We start from the raw sequence: 17,639 nt of genomic DNA on the forward strand, positions 1-17,639 counted from the left end.
AGGCAGCATGAGGAGAAATATGCTTGATTTGCTTCATTAACAAATTGGGGGAATATGTAGGGTTGCCAGGTTTCTCTTTGCCACTGGCAGGAGGTTTTTGGGGCTGAGCTTGGGGAGGGTGGGGTTTGGGGAGGGACTTCAATGCCATAGAGTCCAATTGCCAAAGTGGCCATTTTCTCCAGGTGTTGTGCCTGAGTAATCATACCTGCATCACTATACACTATATACACGCAAGCTACACGCAGAAGCCGCTTCCCAGTGGCCCCCCCTTTCTTTTAGCACCAAGCACGCACACACACACATTCCAATGTCTGATAAGGAACACTCTGGCATTTCCCCCCTCCCCTTCAGTCACTTTCGCTTCGCTCTGCAAAAGGACAGTGAGCTTTCTCAAGGAAACAGGCTCCATTCATTAATGTAGCAAGGCTCACGCACACGCTGAAGAAACTAATGACGTTGCATTGACAAGCTAACCTTGCATGTTAAGAAAATGTATCATTGTTGTACTGGAATGTCAAATGTCTATAAAACCTCTTGCATGTGCCCTACCTCGAGGTGACAGGATCGCAGAGCTGTTTGTCTGTATCCTGGCTCACTCAGTTATGACTTCTTGGCCAATAAAGCAAGCTGTAAGCTCAAACCACCCTGGGTCCTGAGGCCTGTGGCTTTGCTCTGGCAGAACTCCAGGAATATCGCCTTCGAGGCCTACTTGATCAAGCCGGAAAGCTACACCGGCCTGAGCTGCACAGCCTTCCAGAAGCACGAGGGGATGCTCGGTGGGCGGCCCCCGCGGCAGGAGCGATACAGCGAGCCCCCGGCAGACCAGCAGCTGAAGGTCCGCTGCACCACAGGACGACCCAACATCTCTCTGGCCAGCTTCCACGTCAAGGTGAGGGAAGTGGGAAGCAGGGTGGCCAGATCCAGGTTGGGAAACTCCTGGAGGTTTGGGGACAGAGCCTGGGGAGGATAGGGACCTCTGTGGAGTACAACGCATCCATTTTCTCCAGGGGGACTGATCTCTGTCATCTGGAGATGAGCTGTAATTCCGGGGGGGGGGGGGACCCCAGGCCCCACCTGGAGGTTGGCATCCCTAGTGGGAGGGAAGGATGCCCCCTGGAAGGTCATGACAGGAGGATGGGGCAAAGGGACAAGACAGATGCAAATTGACTCTGAGATGCGGATGGAAGACAAGGGTGGAAGGAGGGCAAGATGCAAGCAGAGATCAAATTTGCAATGGGTATATCTTTTTTTTTTAAGGAGTTATTATGTTTAATACAAATTCTTGCAAAAATTCTGGGATGACAGCCTGGAGCCACTTTAGGAAGGGCTGTTCCTTTTCCTCTCAAACACCAGGAGGAATGCCTCCTTCAGCCTCTTATGACATGTGCGCACATTCCCTAAAACAAAAATGATGTCCTTCCCTCTTCGCTTCATATGCACAAGGCCTAAAGTAAGGAATGGCTCTGTCCTCCTATGTTAACTATCCACCCAACTAATGAGATAACCCATAAAGTCGCCAAATATGCAAGGTTAGGTATTAAGCACAGAAGTACTTGGTCTAACTCGGATAAGGGAAGTGGAATATATCACTGAATGGGTAATATTAAGTAAACATTTCATTTTATTGTAAACATTTTATTTTAAATGGTTTTTTTATGAACAGATATATTGTTATATAAATAAACAGATTTTATTTGTGGCTAATATGCCAGGTAAAACAAACTGACCATACAAAGTATACAATTACAACCAAGGCCAACAACATTAGGAAACATCCAATTTTACATTCCCACAGATCTAGGGAGCACATTAAGGCGACGTAACTTCATTGCTGCTGCACAGTATTTTGCAACCTGGGTGGTAATTGGTGAGCTATCTCCCAGCAGAAACCTTTTGATCCATTCACCCTCGTCACCAGCACCCATTTCTCTGATCAAAGGGTCAATAATATTGGAGCGGGCTGACTTATAGAGGGGACATCTAAAAAAAATACGGCCTCGATTGAATATATTGTTATATTTTACTTTTTAAATCAATGTTAATCCCTTTGAATATTTGGTTGGCTGGCCAATGACCGTAATAAATTGAATTGACTAATTGACACCCGTAGTTTTGAAAAAGGTATATTTTGGATGGGTTCCCTGTATGAGTTAAAGGAGCCACTAAGACACAAGCAGGAAGGTATGAATGAATAAATTTATTTACAGCAAAAGCCAGAATAACACAACCAGATACAACCTGTGAGAGATTCAAGATCTCTCTTGTTTAAGAATATCAACATTAAAAAACAGTTAAAACCAATAATTTACCGGATAAAATTAGCCAGTCCAAGCGTTAACCTTATCAGTCTTTCCCATAAGGCTCTTAATTGCCGCAGAGCAGAATTTGGTAACTTGAGACAGACGAGAAGAGTCCCCGTCCCAAAGAAGAAGTTTCATTTCATCTTCCTCCGTCTCCATTGAATTAATAAGCGGGTGAATCATCTTCTGAAGGGGGAAGGTATAGATGTGCCTGTCCAGCCAGGGTGAAGGGCGATGAGGCGTGGCTCGACTTTTTTTGGGGGGTTCTGCTCACCTCTTGTTCCCTGTCCCCTCAGAACAGCATTGCTTTGGCCTCCATTCAGTTACCTCCGGGCCTCTTCTCTTCGCCGGCATCCCCTCACCCTCCTCCCACCAAATGCAAGCTCCAGTTCCTGGTGTTCCGCAACGGCAAGCTCTTCTGCAGCACCGGAAACTCGTCCCACCTCGCCGACGACGGCAAGCGGCGCAGCGTGGCCACGCCGGTGATTTATTCAGGCACACGTAAGGGCCGGTCGCTGTGGCAGGGACAGGTGGGTGGGATCGGCGTGAGTGTTATCTGAACGCCCAAGTCGGCTTCTCTGCCTCGCGGGGAAAGAGTCAGGGAGCCGTGGCTCAGCGGTAGAGCCCGTGCTTTGGGTGCCTATCGGTGAATGATCGAGCAGGGTCCGCTCGGTGACACCCATACAGCCAAACCCTCTGACAAAACCCTTGGTCTCCCTCCCCAGACGGCTGTGGAGTGAACAACCTCACGGAGCCCGTCGTCCTCTCGCTGCGTCATTTGGGTGAGGGGACTGACCGCATGGCCGCATACTGGGATTTTGACGTTCTGGCCGGCTATGGTGGCTGGAGAGCGGAAGGTTGTCAGCTGGTGGGCCTTGAGCTCAACATCACCACCGTCAGCTGCCGGCACCTCAACAATGTGGCTGTCCTTATGGTAGGTGGTCATGAGTGGTGGCAGCTGGTTACCAGGGTACTTTCCAGTCAACTTGCTTGTGGGCTTCCTAGAGGCACCTGGTTGGCCACTGTGTGAACACACTGCTGGACTTGATGGGCCTTGGTCCCAGCATGGCTTTTCTTATGTTGCTAACCTTTGCTCTGAGGGAGTTTCCCAATGAGGAAACGCACCATTTCATTCTTCCTACTGTAACAGTAGGCATGAGGTGGGAAAGGGCCGGGAGTGGGAGGAGGTGCACAGGCATGCCTTTATAGAGTCAGTCTATCTCTTGTTGGGTCTTCCTCTTTTCCTGCTGCCTTCAACTTTTCCTACCATGATTGCCTTTTCCAGTGACTCTACTCTTCTCATAATGTGACCACAGTATGATAGCCTCAGTTTAGTCATTTCAGCTTCTAGGGTTGGTTTCCCCACTCCTCCACACGAAGCCAGCTGGGTGGCCTTGGGATAGTCACAGCTCTCTTAGAGCTCCCTCAGCCCCACCTACCTCACAGGGTATCTATTGTGGGGAGGGGAAGGGAAGGTGATTGTAAGCTGGTTTGATTCACCCTTAAGTGGTAGAGAAAATCAGCATATAAAAACCAACTCTTCTTCCTCCTCCTCCTCTTCTTCTTCGTGGGTCAGCTCAAGCTTGATTTGATCTAGAAGCCTCTGATTTGTTTTTTGACCCACCTATCCATCAGTAATTACTACCAATTTATATATTTTCAAAAGGAATTATTGAAGGCCCCCCCCTACCTAACCCTTGAGCTGCCACCAGCTGCCTTAATTCCTGGCCCTCCCCCATCAGTTAACATCTTCTCCGATGCAGGAACTGAGCAATTTCCCACGGGAGTCACAGAGCCCAGCTGAGGTGCTTCATCCTGTCATTTACACCTGCACGGCCCTTCTCCTCCTCTGCCTGTTTGCCACCATCATCACCTATATCATCAACCACAGGTGAGTAACTTTCCGATTCCAGTGGCGGATTCATGTTGCTGAGATCCCTTTGGTTGGAAGGGGTTGGTGTCCCAGTGGTCGAGCACACAGTTTGCACATCTTTCTTATTTAGCACGTGCTTTTCACCCCAAAGGGGGTATAGCAATAATAAAAAAACACAACTAAATACAACAGAGGAAAATAATACAATTAAATCAATTGTATCTTGAGCTGGTCCTGGATCCAGGGGTCTAGCTCGTCCGAGGGGAGGGAGGGGCTGTGGCTCAGTGGTAGAGCATCTGCTTGGCATGCAGAAGGTCCCAGGTTCAATCCCCGGGGTCTCCAGTTAAAGGGACTAGGCAAGTAGGTGATGTGAAAGACCTCTGCCTGAGACCCTGGAGAGCAACTGCCGGTCTGAGTAGACAATACGGACTTTGATGGACCAAGGGTCTGGTTCAGTAGAAGGCAGCTTCATGTGTGTTCATGTGTGAGGCCAAGGCCACAGGGCACAAGCCATAGACTAAGAGCCCTTTGGCTTGTGTCCAAGGGCTCGTGCCTCTGGCCAAGCTGGACCTTTGTAGAGGGGGACAAGAAAAGCAAACTGAAGCAAAGCTCAGATGTCACCGCTGGCAACCTCTGCCTTCTCTGCTTGTTTGCAATTAGGGAATCTCAGGTAGGAAGGAACTTCTCTTCGACTTAGATTTTGGAGAGCCACATGCCCATCGTAGTGGGCAGTACTGGACAAAGTGGACCAGTGGCTGGAATGGAAAAATCGACAGCCCCACATTCTGGAACTGTACATAAGGAGGAGTTCGACCTTTGGTGTAGTGATATCAAGCTGTTGGTCTTGCTTGGGGCTAGGAAGCTCTGTGCAGTTCGGCTTTGCTCGCATGTCCTCCCAGACTACCGAAACCTGTGTTTCTCTGGGGCCTGTTTTTCAGCACCATCCACATCTCACAGAAATGCTGGCACATGCTGCTCAACCTCTGCTTCCACATGGCCATGACGTCCGCCGTGTTTGCAGGAGGCATCACCCTGACCGACTACCTGGTCATCTGTCAGGCGGTGAGTATGATTGGCACCGCTAATGGCCACTGCAGATACACGTTGTAACAGGAGTCCACTAGGGGATTCCCACAGCAAACATGTAAAGTAATGGAGGGCAGACTGGTGTCTTTAAAGACATGTGTATGCTCATCAGGGGGCCATAACCCAGCCCTTAGCCCATTCATGGCGGGTAAAACCCTGTCCTCGGCACCAATCCCTTGCCTTTGAGAAACTGAGGAGTGGGAAGGAAAATGACTAGGAAGTGGCCTCCATAGTGACACTCTAGGAATTTCTCCATGTCTGTGGCCTTTACCATGGAGATTAAGGGAAATTCCTAAAGTGCCATCATGTCCTTCCCAAACTCCAAACGCCCCACGTTCTGCCCTCAAAATCTTCCAGCATTTGCCAAGGCAGGGCTGGAAGCTCTACTTCTGGAGTTCCTAAGAACGTGTAAACTGGTGTTTGAGGATCGCGACATGTCTTTACTTGCAATGGAAAATACCAAGCATTCCCGTAATAAACATGATTGCTTCATAAAGTGTAGAGAAGCTTAGCAGTGGTAAGAACATAAGATATGCCTTTACCAAGAAGGAGAAGAAGAGTTGGTTTTTATATACGGACTTTCTCTACCTTTTAAGGAGAATGAATCCAGCTTACAATCTCCTTCCCTTCCTCTCCCCACAACTGACACCTTGTAAGATAGGTGGGGCAGAGAGAGTTCAGAGAGAACTGTGACTAGTCCAAGGTCACCCAGCTGGCCTCATGTGTAGGAGTGGGGAAACCAACCCGGTTCACCAGTTTAGAGTCCGCCGTTCTTGTGGAGGAGTGGGGAATCAAATTTGCTTTCTTCAAATGGATGGTGGCTTTCCCCCCTTCCTCCCATAATACTAGCACTTGAGGATCCCAATGATATTTCTTGGCAGTAGATTAAGAACAAGCCAAATAACAACAACAGTAATAAAACCCAAATTCCTTTTTCACACACTGTGTAGTTAATTTGTGGAACTAACCGCTGCAGAAAGTAGCAACAGCTACTGGCTTAGCATGGCTGTAATGCACAGGGATTAGGCAAATTCAGGCTGGTGTGGTCTGTCTGTGGCTATGACGGCCAAAGAGATTCTCTAAATACGATTTTAAAAATAGCAGCAACAGGCAGGTGGTATTAAAACAAGAAGATAGTTCCAGGGCCAGAACAAGAAGATAGTTCCAGGGCCACTTCCTAGGTTACCATGATGTCCTACATGGAGGTGAAATCTCAAGCAAATCAGTCTACAACAGGGATTACCCACTCTATATACCTGCTGGCCAAGCACACACATTTGCATTGTGCTCTCTTCCCCCCCCCCCCCAAGCTGATGATCGAGCCACCCCAGCAGATATCTGTGTCCTCCAATAAGACCGTTTCCCTGCAGGTTGGAATCATTCTGCACTACTCTTCCTTGTCGACCCTCCTGTGGATGGCCGTGACGGCTCGGGTGATCTACAAGGAAGCCACATGGAAGGCGCCGCAGCAGCAGGAAGGGGAAGCGCCTCTGCCGGCCCCACGCCCAATGCTACGGTACAGAGGAAGAATGAAGATGGTGGGAGGGGGCTGCAAGGGGGGGCAGGAATCCTGATATGAGTCTTGGCCTGCAAGGGAAGCCCCTTTCAAAGACTACCAAAGGCCACGGTTCCTGGGCCTTTTTACTAGTGGCTTGTCTTTTCAGGTAAGCACTGGGTCATTACTGACCCATGGGGGTGACGTCACATCCCGACGTTTACTAGGCAGACTTTGTTTATGGGGTGGTTTGGTAGTGCGTTCTTGAGTCACCTACACTTTACCCTCAGCAAGCTGGGTACTCATTTTACCAGCTTCGGAAGGATGGAAGGCTGAGTCAACCTTGAGCCAGGTATCTGAAACTGACTTCCGTCGGGATTGAACTCAAGTCATGACTGGAGCTTGGACTGCAGTACTGCAGCGTACTATGCGCCACGGGGCTCCTAATTGCCCTTTTAAATACCCAGAAATAGAGCCCTGCTGTGGATTAGGGGTTCAAATTCCCACTCAACCACGATGCTTACTGGACGACATTTGACTCACTTGTGGTGATAACATAGAAGTCAGGAAAACCATGTGCCCTTCAAACTCCTTGGAGGAAGCAAAATGTGATAGAAATAGTGCCTTCTCCCTTTGTCTCCGTGCCTTAGTATAGTCAAAAGAGGAGTTCTTCTGCTCATGGTGGTTTCCTTTGTGCTTCAGATTCTACCTGATTGCCGGCGGGATCCCCCTCATCATCTGTGGGATTACAGCAGCTGTCAATATCCACAATTACGGGGACCACGACTCCTAGTAAGCAACCCCAACACGCACTTGGCATGCTTAAGCTTCACATATATATGTAGTCTCATCTTTGGACCAGGATTATGTTGCTGGTGACAAGACCTTGTCGCCGGTAACCTTGCTTCTATTCTGTTTGGGAGTGGCTGCGTGGCTAAGCGCAGCGGAAGTTATGATTGTTGCTAAATGTTCGAGGGAATGTGCATGCACATGACTTGTTGCTCGTATCACTGATAGAAAGCAAGTTGCATCATCCACACAAGTAGTTACAATTTGCAGTCCATGCCAGGCTCTCAATTGGTCAAATGGTTTTGATCATCAGGTGTGGGGCTTTTAATCTATTTGTTAATCTATTTTTAAAAAATCCATATTGCCAAAGTTTCGGGCTTGGAGGGCACCAGAACTTTTTGTTTAAAAGAGCCAGCGTGGTGTAGTGGTTCAGAGCGATGGACTCTAATCTGGAGAACTGGGTTTGATTCCCCACTCCTCCACATCAGCAGCAAACTCTAATCTGGTGAACCAGGTTGGTTTCTCCACTCCTCCACATGCAGCCTGTTGGGTGAGCTTAGTCACAGTTCTCTCTGAACTCTCTCCGCCCCACCTACCTCACAAGGTGTCTGTTGTGGGAAGAGGAAGGGAAGGTGATGGTAAGCCACTTTGAGACTTCTTTTGGTAAAGAAAAGCAGGGTATAAAACCCAACACTTCTTCTTCTAAAGATGAGGCAACCCCAGTCAGCACAGGGTGGGGGTTCTAGTTTTGTTAAGGAAGAGAAACGTGGGTGACAGGAGCTGAACCATCCCCACATTTGTCTCTTAATAGAGTATGGTTAGCCCAAGGTCAGCCACTGAGCTTTTCAGATGAATGGGAATTAGATCTCAGGTTTCCCCAGGCTTGGTCCAGCGCTCTGGCCACCTATACCATGCTGACCTTTTCAGCAGCAATTGAATGAAAGAAAAATGTCTGTCTTGCCCTGCATTTTCAGTCTTATCACCAGTGTGTGTATTAGGGTTGCCAACTCCAGGTTGGGAAATTCCTGGAGATTTTTGGGGCGGAGCCTGAGGAGGGAAGGGTGTGGGGAGGGGAGGGACTTCAATGCCATAGAGTCCCATTGCCAAAGCAGCCATTTTCTCCAGGTGAACTGATCTCTATCGGCTGGACATCAGTTGTAATAGCAGGAGCTCTCCAGCTAGTACCTGGAGGTTCAATAAGTGAAAACACCTGTGCCAGAGTTAAATAATTTCAGGAAATTGGCAGCACGAGGGCTCAAAAATACAAACCAATGGGCAAAACTAAAGCATGTGATTTATATAGGCATTAACATCATGCCAAACACATGAATAATACAGAAATAATTAAACGTCATGAACCAAATCAATAATCAAGCAAAACTATAATATGGAAACATCCACTGATAAGGGCAACCACCTTTGAAACACGCTATCCAGTATGCAAATATCAATACTAAAATGTCCCGCCCGGGAGGTTGAGAGAAATCCCGCCCGGGAGTATCGGGTGAGCTTAAAGTCCAAGACAGTAATCCAGTGGATCCAAGTCGGGCCCGAGGTGGGGTAGAAAAGAAAGATGAGGAGAACGTGTGGCTAGTCTTGCGTCCACGTTTCGGAAGGCTTCTTCAGCTCGAAAAACAATAATGGAGCAACTGTAGCAAATGAGCATGTATTGTGTAGAACGTTGCCAAGTTGTCACAAAGACCATCGTGCTGTGAAATTGACAAAAGCATACAATTGCATCCAATAAATTATACAAAAAATAATAATACATATCTAGACATTCATACAAAATTATCAAGTCAGGCGTTCGCTTACCTAGAATTCATGCGTCTGATACAAATTGTGTGTGCGCGTAATATATTCCTGAGAGCAAGCTGTTTGTATTCAGTGATAGCTATATATTGCTATCTACCAATAAGAAAGAGGGGGCGTGGGATCAGCTCAGCTGTGCTAACAGCTGCTAACAGGTCTAAAGCTTAAAGGGACAGGAACATCTTTCAAGCTATAGTAATGTGAGAAAGAGGAAATTAAATGAAACAGGTAAGATCAAGTTAATTGTTAAGTCCTTTAGGTATGAGGGTTTGGAAGGCATGGATCAGACGAGACTCTTGTTGTAGCAGAATTTTCTTACTGTCTTGGATGTGAAAAGGTTTGGGCTTGAACTGCCATAGGACAAAAAATAAAATATCTGTGTCCGAATGATGAAAATTGATGTAGTGTTGCACAAGGGGCACAGATATTTTATTCTTTGTCCTATGGCAGTTCAAGCCCAAACTTTTTGGTTCATGACGTTTGATTATTTCTGTATTATTCATGTGTATGGCATGATGTTAATGCCTATATAAATCACATGCTTTAGTTTTGCCCATTGGTTTGTATTATTGAGCCCTCTTGCTGCCAAGTACCTGGAGGTTGGCAACCCTAGTGTGTGTATGTATATGTACGTATGTGTCAATTCTCCCCAATGGACCTCAAAATAATACCTTCCACTTCTAGATGCTGCCCACCTGGGCATGGGTCACTCACTGATTGCTTAGTTGATTCGCCCCCCCCCCTTTTCTTTCTCTCCCACCCCTGCTGTGCAGCTGCTGGCTGGCCTGTAGGCCGAGCATTGGGGCGTTCTACGTCCCCGTGGCTTTCATCTTGCTCATCACCTGGATCTACTTCCTGTGTGCTGGCATCAGTTTGCAGTGCCAAGCCAAGAACCCGAAGGAGATGCCCAGACCTCCAGAGACCCCGCCGCGCCTGGGCGGCAGCAGCAACCTTCTGACCGACTCGGGCTCCATCTCGGTCACACTGAACTCCGGCCCACACGGCGCCGAGGTCGACGGCGCCTACTCCCTGGGGGTGCAGTTCTGGGCACTGATGATCACCCATTTCCTGTACATCACCCTGTGGGCCTTCGGCGCCACGGCAGTGTCCCAGCGCTGGTTCCTCCTGAAGGTTGTTTTCAGCTGCCTCTACGGAGTCACTGCTGTCATGCTGGGGCTCTTTATCTTTGTTCACCACTGCGCCCGGCGCAGGGACGTGCAGAACTCCTGGTTTGCCTGCTGCCCCTCATACAGGAACGCTTTGCCCATGCAAGCCTACGTGCTCCCGGGGGTGGAGGACGGCTCGCAGGTCTTCATCGGCTGCAGCCCGGAGGCGGCGCACTCCGCGAAGTCCTCATCCTCCCCCAGCAGCACCAATTCGGCCCCTGGTTCCTGCAAGCTCAACAATTTGCAGGTGGCTCTCGGGCAGGCGGAGAGCCACCCCCCGGCGCCCCCCAGCTACGAGGATCCAGAGCCACCCAGCAGCAAGGGTGCCCCCGCCGCCAGGTATGCCAACAACCTCCACGGGCGCAGCAGGCACCACAAAAGCAGGACTAAGCAATACCGGGAAGGGAAGCACCAGCGGCTCAAAGCGCTGCGGGGGCCTTCCTCCGAGCACCCTGCCAGCGAGAGCGGCAGCTTCCACAACAGCCTTTCAGAAAGCTACCAAAGCAGCCGGAACAGCCCGCTGAACAATCGGCGCCAGGGCCCGGGTCCCAACCCGGACTCGGCCCTGACGCAGTCGGACTTGAGCGACGGGGGCGGCAGCAGCGGTCACCAGGCGGGGGACTTCGGCCGAGCCCAGCGGCGGAGTGCCAGCCGAGACAACCTTCGGCACCAGGCCAACCCCGCGGACAGAGAGACTAAGCGGAGATCTTTCCCGCTCAACGTGGCCAACCAGAACGGGGCTTTGAAGGGTAGCAAGTACGATATCAACCTCGCCAGCGCTGAGAGCACGGCAGGCATGAAAACGGGGCTCTGGAAGAGCGAGACGACGGTGTAGGGAGCAGGTAGGGAGCTGTGAGCCATAGGTTATCTCAGAGCCTGCCAAAGCAAGCTGTGGAGGTGATTATTGTGCACTAAAGGGGACATGGTCAGCAGCGGCGAGAGCCCGCGTGCTCCTTGCTTGTCTGCCTACAGGACCGAGGAAGGTTCACCTGGTGTGAGAACGGCAGGGGCAGCGTGCGTGTGCCTTGTCTTAAGAAGCGAGGCACACTTCCCCACACCTGACTTTCTAGGCGCCAGGCAGGGTTGGGCAAGGAATCTTCCCCTCTCCCTCGAACAAGCAGAAGACTCCTCCTTCCCCAAGGCAGTCATGCGAAAGACAATCGTTGTGCTTGAGCATCCTGGAGAATTGCAATCTATTTTAACCCTTCCTGCATGTCACTTAGGCCCTAGATGCTTTTTGTATATCATACGGAGGGAAGGCGGTGTTTTTATAAGCTGAAATCTCAAGCATCGTATGTACATATGTATAGGCAAATTGCTATCCAGTGGAAGTGCCTTCATTTTACGTTAAGCAATCGTGTAAAGGAGCTCTCCCTTCCCCCTTTAGCACTTAGCTCAGGGTCCATGCACACAACTCCCTTCCAGCTCAACTTTGACACAGTGATGGGATTGCCTCTGCGCCACTCCAAAGCAAGAGACGGGTGGTCGTTTCTGGAAAGAACTGAAGGTGTACGATGGAGGGGTCCTGACTGCAGAGCATACGCTCGTTTCTTTTGTCTGATTTTTTATTCTGGCTCCAACAAGAGCAAGAATGTGGGCAAGAATGATGATAATGTGATGAGTGGACAACAGCTAGGAGTAGAAGTCTCCATAAAAACCTTGGGTTACCTCCAGCCTCTGAGTCAAAAGGCTCCCCTTCCCCCCAAAAAAAGTCTTACTAGCAATGAGGACATGAGCCCAAACTGTTGTTTAGAGTAGCATTTAAAAAGTTCGGAGGCTGGAAAGAAAACCAGAAAACGTTTCTAGAATTTTGCAAGGAAGAGCCCCAGGTGGCTTAAAACTCTATATTTTTGAAGGATTATTTTGCATTGGACACTTTCAACACCTCCAGCTCCTTTTGGGTTTTTAAAAAGGCGCAACCCTTGGAGTTGCGGGACTTTTGCTAAATTGTTCAAGAAATCACAAGTGCAAAGCAGTGCAGAATGCATAACATCAAAAATGAGCTGGAATTGGCCATGTCAGGGTGCCCTGAGAATGTCTCAAAGGCCGCTTCCCAAAGTAGCGGGGCAGCAGCGCTACTCTCTGTACAAGCAGGAGACCCCTAGTCCTTGCCTAACAGCAATGAGAAGTGGCCCTCTTTTCACTTTACATTTCGCGAGCTAATGAAAATCATTGCACAGGAACACATGAAGCTGTCTTATACTAGCCCATCAAAGTCAGTACTGTCTACTCAGACCAGCAGCGGCTCTCCAGGGTCTCAGGAAGAGGTTTTTCACATCACCTACCTGCCTAGTCCCTTTAACTGGAGATACCGAGGATTGAAAATGGGACCTTCTGCATGCCAAGCAGATGCTCTACCACTGAGCCACAGCCCCTCCCGTAAAACTGAAGGCCTGAAGAGGGCAGTTCTCTGCAAGCAGAAAAGCAGGATAGGAAGCAAAGAAAAAGAGTTTGTTTTTATACCCTGCTTTACCTTTAAGGACTCTCAAAGCAGCTTACAATAACCTTCCCCTCCCCACAACAGACACCCTGTGAGGTAGGTGAGGCTGAGAGAGTTCAGAGAGAACTGTGACTAGCCCAAGGTCACCCAGCAGGCTTCATGTGGAGGAGCAGGGAATCGAACCCAGTTCACCAGATTAGAGTCTATCGCTCTTAACCACTATGCCATGCTGGCTGTCAGAGGCCATGGAGCTTTTCCTCCAGCTGTAGGTAGGACCCTACCACCTGAAATCGGCAGCAGAGCAATCCATTCTGGTACCTGACCCTCCGACCTATGAGAATCGTGCTTTAGTTGTGAAGATGTTTCATTTCCCAGTCTGCCTCCCCGGTTTTGTACAGCTTCTTCCAAAGATTTCAGAACACAAGGAACACTGAGGCAACGGTGCAGCTAAGCGGCAGAGGATCTGCTTTGCAGGCAGACGGTCCCAGGTTTTGTTCCCGGCCTCTCCGCTTTAAAGGATCATGAAAGTGGTCATGTGAAAGACCTCTGCCTAAGACTCTGGAGAGCTGCTGCCAGTCTGAGCAGACAGTCCTGAGCACGAAAGACTGGTGGTTGGACTCAGTTTAAAGCAGCTTCACATGTGGGGTTTTAGGACATCTGGGCAATTGTGCCCCTAATATGTGTTTAAAATAAGGAGAGGCCTAGCCTCCTCATTCCCCTTCCATTCTGCATGGTTGCACAAACTTTTGAACAGAGATGTAAAGTGAAAAGAGATGTGCTGTGAAGTGACACAACAAATAATATTTTTTTCCCAAAGAGAGGAAAGGGGGAAAAACCTTCAGGTTTGCTGTCTCTATTTTTTACACACACAAAAGTTAGCCCTATGGGTTACCAAGTTACCAAAGTAAAAGCCATAGCTCTACCCAATCAAAGCTTTCCAGCTATGAGTGTCTTGGTTGTGACACTTTTTAAAAACTCTGTATTTAAAAAAACCCATCTGAGCTGGATTTACCTCTCCTTCACGGCAAGTACTATGCAAAGATTGTCTGGTCTGGAAAAAAAGAGCTATTTGTTTGTATGAAATTTTTGGGGAGACTGTTCTCATCTAAACCTTGTGTGCTCCACCGTCACCCCAAGAACAGCGAGGAACCAAGGAAGGGAAAGGCAAATACCTGTCTTTAACCTGCACCTTACTGCCTAGGACTCTTTTCCTTCCCTTTTCTCTCCCCCTACATTACTGATTAACAAATGGACTTCCACGTTTTCAAAGAAAAGAGTTCCAGAGAAGGTGTGGTAGTAATTTAAAGCAACCCTGTGTAATGAATTGTACCATTGACTCACCGGCCAGCAAACACAAAAAGTATTAGAAACAATCAAAGGCTGTTGGCTGAAAATGCGACTCGCGCACCCACTTCTCTGTGTTTTTTTTTGTACTGGAAAACAAGATGATACAGCATAAACAATGACCAGGCTTCAACATTTAGCAGAAGAATTATCTTGAGCCTTTTCCACACCCTCACACCAAGCCAACACCCAGATGAGCAGACACACACACCAGAGGTAGGGTTGCCAGGTCCCTCTTTGCCACTGGCGGGAGGTTTTTGGGGTGGAGCCTGAGGAGGGCGGGGTTTGGGGAGAGACTTCAATGCCATTGAGTCCAGTTGCCAAAGCAGCCATTTTCTCCTGGTGAATTGATCTCTATTGGTTGGAGATCAGTTGTAATAGCAGGAGATTCCAGATAGGACCTGGAGGTTGGAAACCCTAATCAAAGGCCCTGCCACCGTTACCACGTATGCTAAGGCAAGGGCAGCTATAGAACCCTTGGTGCAATATTACAAATACCACTTGAACAACAGTCGAGACACCAGCTGAGCATTCAGTCTTCTCTCTGCCCTTTATCTAACAGGAGTACTTGGATTTAGGAGAAAGGGAGGAGATGGCTTCCAAAAATATTGAGGGTCATCTTAGGGTAGCCTGTACTGATGAAATACACCTGAGACCCACCGTTATGCGTCTTTTTAATGGACATCACATTCTGTGGAGTCCTCCAGCGGTGCTAAAGTAATCGTCAAGATCTGCAACCTCTTGAGGAGTCAGCCATGTGGCTCTTTCCCATGCAATTGGCTGCACTCCACATGTGGTTATGCAACTTTCAGTATAACACTATGACTGTTGGATGACCCCCCCATGGCAAAAATCACCACTATGATGTTTATAACGCCCCACCTTTCGGGCAGAAGAATCTATAGAAGCCTATTAGCAGTTACAGTTTTGTTCAGCATGCTGTATCGGCTGAAGCCAGAACAAACTAACACACACTTCTCTTCCAGAGCCTTATTGGTGAATCTCTCCTGTAGGGAAGCATTGTGGTGTCCTGATGCTTTTGGTTACAAGACCTGCCTCTAATGGAGGTGCCCCTTTTAATCAGGTGACATCAGACTTTTTAAAGAATACAGACACTGATAAAGCACATGGAGCCCTGCTGGATTAGACGCCTGGTCCATTTAATCCAGCAGCCTGTTTCCACATAGTAGCCAGCCAGATGCTGACAGGCAGCCGCCCCGTCATTGCTCCTCTGAACATCTGGAGATCCCTGAACCCATGAAGCTGCCTTATACTGAATCAGACCCTTGGTCCATCAAAGTCAGTATTGTCTACTCAGACCAGCAGTGGCTCTCCAGGGTCTCAGGCAGCAGAGGTCTTTCCCATCACCTACTTGCCTAGTCCCTTTAACTGGAGATGCCGGGGATCAAACCTGGGACCTTCCGCATGCCAAGCAGATGCTCTGCCACTGAGCCACATCCCTGTTCATATGCAGTGTAAATGCTAATCAAGAAAGCTGATTCAGGGAGCTTGGAAAGAGAAACTTCAGTGGAGAAATGGCAGGAACAGGAAAAACAGAACTTCCCTGAACAATCCTGCCGCCCCTTAGCAGTATTTGCATCACAAACACTAGCAAACACATCCTAGCAGGGAACACAGTAAAAACTAATGCACGGACCTGGGGCAGGATGGGAGGAGAAGAGCTGACATATATCTTCCAGGAAACACGCAGTGCTGCTTCCAGTCTCCACCTGCACAAACAGATGGACTAGGGTACTGCAGACGTGCGTTAGTTTTAGACACACACAAAAAAACATTTGTGAAATTGCACAAGTGATTACTTGGGCTGGCCCACGACAGTATGCCAATTGTCATTTTAAAAAACAAACAAAAACAAACCCACCATTCAGTGTTTATTAAGACATCCTCGACTCTGGGCACAGACAGACCTCGCAGACAGGTAGCCACTTTTCAGCCACCTTGCCTGAGCAAAACCTACCTCTGAGGGACCACAAGGACCGTTTGGTTCATGGCACCACACAGAATCACAGAATAGAATCATAGGGTTGGAAGGGACCACCAGGGTCATCTAGTCCAACCCCCTGCACAATGCAGGAAATTCACAACTACCTCACTCCCACACCTCCAGTGACCCCTACTCCATGCCCAGAAGATGGCAAACCACCCCTCCAGGATCTCTGGCCTGAAGGAAATTTGCTTCCTGACCCTAAAGTGATGATCGCCGTTATCCTGGGCATGGAAGAAAGGGCCACGAGAGCCAAACACTGGCACAATCCTTCCTGACTCCCTCTCATGATCTGCCTAAGTTCACGGAATTAGCCTTGATAACAGATGGCCATCTAGCCTCTGCTTAAAAACCTCCAAAGGAGAGCCCACCACCTCCCCAGAAAGCCTGTTCCACTGAGGAACTGCTCTGTCAGAAAGTTCTTTCTAATGTTTAGCTGGAAACTCTTTTGATTTAATTTCAACCCGTTGGTTCTGGTCCAACCTTCTGGGGCAACAGAAAACAACTCCAGACCATCCTTCATATGACAGTCCTTCAAGTACATACTACAGGGCAGATTGAACGGTCAGCCTCATTCAGCCACACGTCAGCACCGGAATCCACCCTGGCTCCAAGAGCAGGCATGGACCGTTGTAGCCATCAGGTGTTATAAGGCACTTACCCACTTTCCCTCAAACTTCATCTTCCGAAAATAGGTCCCTTCCTTTGTACCTGACAAGTACTTCCTACTGACTCACTTGAAGTTATCCTTTCTATTTTTTACCTTTCCCCCACGTTTATGAAGATTCCTTCTTGGGTTTATAAGTTTTATATTTAATAAAGCCTACATTATTATATGTCCATGCTGCCACCCGCATGATATTGGCGATGCAGAACGTGTTATATATGCTTGCTACACCGAAACAGTATTAATCAGGAAAGCTTTGTATTATTACCTTTCTCTTTTTTTTCTGTTTACATTATGAGCATATGACATATCAAACAGAGAGCTTTAGGAAACAACTGTGCCAAAGAAAGCATTTAAAGGGGTTACTGTTGTTGTTGTGTTTGTTTGCATTTTATATAAATGAACTGTTTTCTAGCAGATGTTTCTTGTTTAATATATTAAAAGATTTGCAACATCCAATACATTAGCTCTTGCTTTCTCCCTCCTCTGACCTAAGGACAACCCAAACAATTCAGTATCTGTTAAGCCAGAGTCTGACTGCAAGAATGGCTCTTCAGAGTTTTTTTTAATGAATGTATTTATGCAGCCTTCAGAATTCCAAACGCCGAACACGGAATCAGGTCTGACACAGGTAGGCAACTGCAGAGACCTGATCCTGTTCT

At 48.4% G+C, this 17,639-nt stretch overlaps 1 protein-coding gene across 1 annotated transcript in view; it reads left to right on the forward strand.

The window, feature by feature from the left end:
- ADGRA2 (adhesion G protein-coupled receptor A2) overlaps positions 1 to 11,356 on the forward strand; it is a 100,430-nt gene extending 89,074 nt beyond the window's left edge. Inside the window, exons 12-19 of the mRNA XM_056860895.1 lie at positions 680 to 889; positions 2,597 to 2,801; positions 3,026 to 3,234; positions 4,064 to 4,191; positions 5,112 to 5,235; positions 6,630 to 6,775; positions 7,457 to 7,546; positions 10,129 to 11,356. Coding sequence (XP_056716873.1) covers positions 680 to 889; positions 2,597 to 2,801; positions 3,026 to 3,234; positions 4,064 to 4,191; positions 5,112 to 5,235; positions 6,630 to 6,775; positions 7,457 to 7,546; positions 10,129 to 11,356 — 2,340 coding nt within the window. The remainder of the gene's footprint in view (positions 1 to 679; positions 890 to 2,596; positions 2,802 to 3,025; positions 3,235 to 4,063; positions 4,192 to 5,111; positions 5,236 to 6,629; positions 6,776 to 7,456; positions 7,547 to 10,128) is intronic.
- The last annotated feature ends 6,283 nt before the right edge of the window (positions 11,357 to 17,639 follow it).

Source organism: Euleptes europaea, chromosome 14 (genome assembly GCF_029931775.1).
Source record: "Euleptes europaea isolate rEulEur1 chromosome 14, rEulEur1.hap1, whole genome shotgun sequence".
NCBI classification, from domain to species: domain Eukaryota; kingdom Metazoa; phylum Chordata; class Lepidosauria; order Squamata; family Sphaerodactylidae; genus Euleptes; species Euleptes europaea.